At 57.6% G+C, this 2,660-nt stretch overlaps 1 protein-coding gene across 1 annotated transcript; it reads right to left on the minus strand.

Moving 5' to 3' along the window:
- Positions 1–945: 945 nt before the first annotated feature.
- On the minus strand, positions 946–2,184 carry Znf575 (zinc finger protein 575). Its single transcript, XM_021168716.2, has 2 exons — positions 2,105–2,184; positions 946–1,589 (listed from the first exon to the last, which is right to left on the minus strand). Exons 1-2 carry the CDS (start codon positions 2,178–2,180, stop codon positions 946–948), a joined length of 720 nt encoding a protein of 239 aa, XP_021024375.1. The 5' UTR covers positions 2,181–2,184.
- Between the last annotated feature and the right edge of the window lie 476 nt (positions 2,185–2,660).

Genomic DNA, 2,660 nt, shown 5'->3' on the forward strand with positions numbered 1-2,660 from the left:
CACTTGTTGCTTATGCAGAGGGGCTGGGTTCTTGTCCTAGGACCCCCACAGAGGCTCACAACTATCCCTAATATTCCAGGGGATCTGACCCCCTCACACCTACAGGCACCAGGCACAAATGTGCATATACATAATGCAGAGAAAACACTCAGATGCACTTAAATCGAAGAAGGAGGAAAGAAAAAATCCAAAAGCGTGTGTGCCTGCCTGTGTAATGCTTGTGTAGCAGGCACAAAGACCTCAGAACCAACCGTGAGAGTCCCAGGGTAGACTGGAGACGGGAGACCTCATCACAAAACAAACATCCCACAAACCCAAAGTGCTTTCAGACAATGTACCCCAAGAATCACAACCCTCATTCATCCAAGGTCCCCAAGAGATTCAGAGGCACTGCAGCCTTGAGCTCTCCAGTATATGTGCCCTTGGTTCTGCCTCTGTCACCTCCTGTGGCCACCTCCTGTGCTCACAGCAACATGTACGCACAATGCTGGCCTCTTTCCTAAGGCCACACATTCCCCTCTGTTCACTGGCCTCTGGCAGTGGGCATGTGATGGCCTGTTCCCAGTGTGGCCACACCGCAGTGGACATCCCTTATGCCTTTATCACAGGCTTGAGAGTTCAGGGCCAGTGTCACCACAACCCGCACAACTCCAGGCCCAAGGTTTGACCCCAGCACCAATCTGATGACACCTGCCTCTGTGCCTGGATAGAATTCCTCAGCCTTCTAAATAAGATTCCAGCAGAACCAGTAATCCCCAACCACCCTGGGTACATATCTAGACCACCAGGCTTTGGAAGGCTACCAGAAAAGTTCCAGGCCAGCTTGGGCTACGTGTATCAAGACCTTGTCATTCTCCCTGTTAGAGGGAAGTCCACACATACAGCAGGGCTTAGAAATTCCAGGTCTTTATTGACAGGTGATGGAGGCAGAGTGGGCAGGTGAGCTCACTCCCGCTCTCCCTGGCCCTCTGACTGGTGGTGGCTGCGTTGGTGAACCAGCAGGAGGCGTCTCTGGCCAAAGGCCTGGTTGCAGCTGGAGCATCGGTGGCTGCCAGTAGCCTGGTTGCTGGGCGCAGTTGGGGGGTCGTGGCACAGACGATGGGCCGCCAGTTTGGAAGGAAACGAGAACGCTTTGGGGCAGTGCGGGCAAGGGTAGGGGCGGGCGTCGGTGGCGTGGTGGGTGTGGCGGTGGGCCGCCAACTTGGACGGGTAGCAGAAGGACTTGGGGCAATCGGGGCACGGGTAGGGACGGGCGGGTGCGTGCGTCCAGAGATGCGCCGCCAGCTTGGAACGGTGGCCGAAGGCCTTGGGGCAGTGCGGGCAGGAGTGCGGGCGAGCTCCGCTGTGCGTGAGGCGGTGCGCAGCCAGCTTGGACGGGTAGGAGAAGGCCTTGGGACAGTCGGGGCACGGGTGCGGGCGAGTGCCGCCGTGCGCTAGCCGGTGCGTGGCCAGCTTGGATGGGTACGAGAAGGCCTTGGGGCAATCCGGGCAGCGGTGCGGGCGCTGGGGAGGGGGCCGCCGGCGGGGCCGGGAGGGCACGCTCCCAGAGGCAGCGGGCTGGTTGGGCCTCGGCAGGTCCTGGTGGGGGTCTGGGGGACAGGAGAACTGGTGGGCTTCTAGAAACAGGCACACCCTGGGTCCAGGCCAGGCTCCACCTCCCAACACTCTGTATAAAGCAGGGCCTCACCATGTAACCTTGGCTGGCCTGGAACACTCTCTGTAGACCAATTGGCCCCAAACTCACAGGGATTCCCTCTGCCTCTACCTCCTGAGCGCTGGAACTAAAGGTGTGCGCCACCACGTCGGGCCCTGTCATCTCTTAGTACTAGAGGGGTATCTCAAAGTGTCTGAGGAGGCAAGTGTCACACTGGTGTCCCACTCGGGGACATTTCTGCTTGACCTCTGACCCCACGTTCTATGAGCGCCTCAAAGAGTTGCCAAGCCAGTGCCGAAAGCTTCTAAAGTGTCCATTTCCAACACTACCCAGAATCCCCCACAATCTGCTGAGGGTAGTAGTGGTGGTGGCCCCAGTGGTTATTACGTTGGTTCTCCTGGGCTGTCACTCCTGGGCAATGATCCCTATGAGAACTTGGGCTGCTCTCACCTTTGATCTCCGGGTCCTGACAGGTGGGACTAGGTTCCGAGACCCTGGCCTCGGACTTCACGCTTCCACCCAGCATCTTGGCTGGCAGAGGGACCAAGGGGCAGCTGGGCGAGGGGCGAGGATGGCGCCAGTGGTTAACAAGTTCATGGAGACAGGGGTGCGGGCCTAAAATCAAAAGGCCAGTCTGTTTAGAACCAGGCTTTTGGTTAAGTCTAGTCCTAACTCAAGAGCAGAAGGCTGGAAGGTGGAGCCTAAGTACACACTCGGAGGGGATATGAAAATAAAACCAAGAGATAATCTTTTCACTGGGTGGGGTGGGGCTATCTCAGAGTGGGCGGGACCGCTAAATCTGGAGTGGGCGGGGCTATTAAAAAAAAAAAAAACGATAGCAGTCAGTGGCCCGGCCACCCAAGCCCAGGGGCTGGTCTTTGAGCTCAGTGGGTGTGCCCTTGGCCACCCTGTCCCAGAAGTGCTTTGGGTACAGTGGAAGGGATTCTAGTGGAAAGGGGGGCTTACCCTGTCTTTAGTCTCAGCCTACTGATGCTGTGTCGCTAAA

This window comes from Mus caroli, chromosome 7, assembly GCF_900094665.2.
Source record: "Mus caroli chromosome 7, CAROLI_EIJ_v1.1, whole genome shotgun sequence".
NCBI classification, from domain to species: domain Eukaryota; kingdom Metazoa; phylum Chordata; class Mammalia; order Rodentia; family Muridae; genus Mus; species Mus caroli.

What these genes read in the sequence shown, in the direction of transcription:
- Znf575 (XM_021168716.2), bottom strand. Translation starts at nt 2,180, where the DNA reads ATGCTGGGTGGAAGCGTGAAGTCCGAGGCCAGGGTCTCGGAACCTAGT. An exon ending in TCAGGACCCGGAGATCAAAG is followed by an intron (nt 1,590 to 2,104) that starts GTGAGAGCAGCC and finishes CCTGTCCCCCAG; the next exon opens with ACCCCCACCAGGACCTGCCG.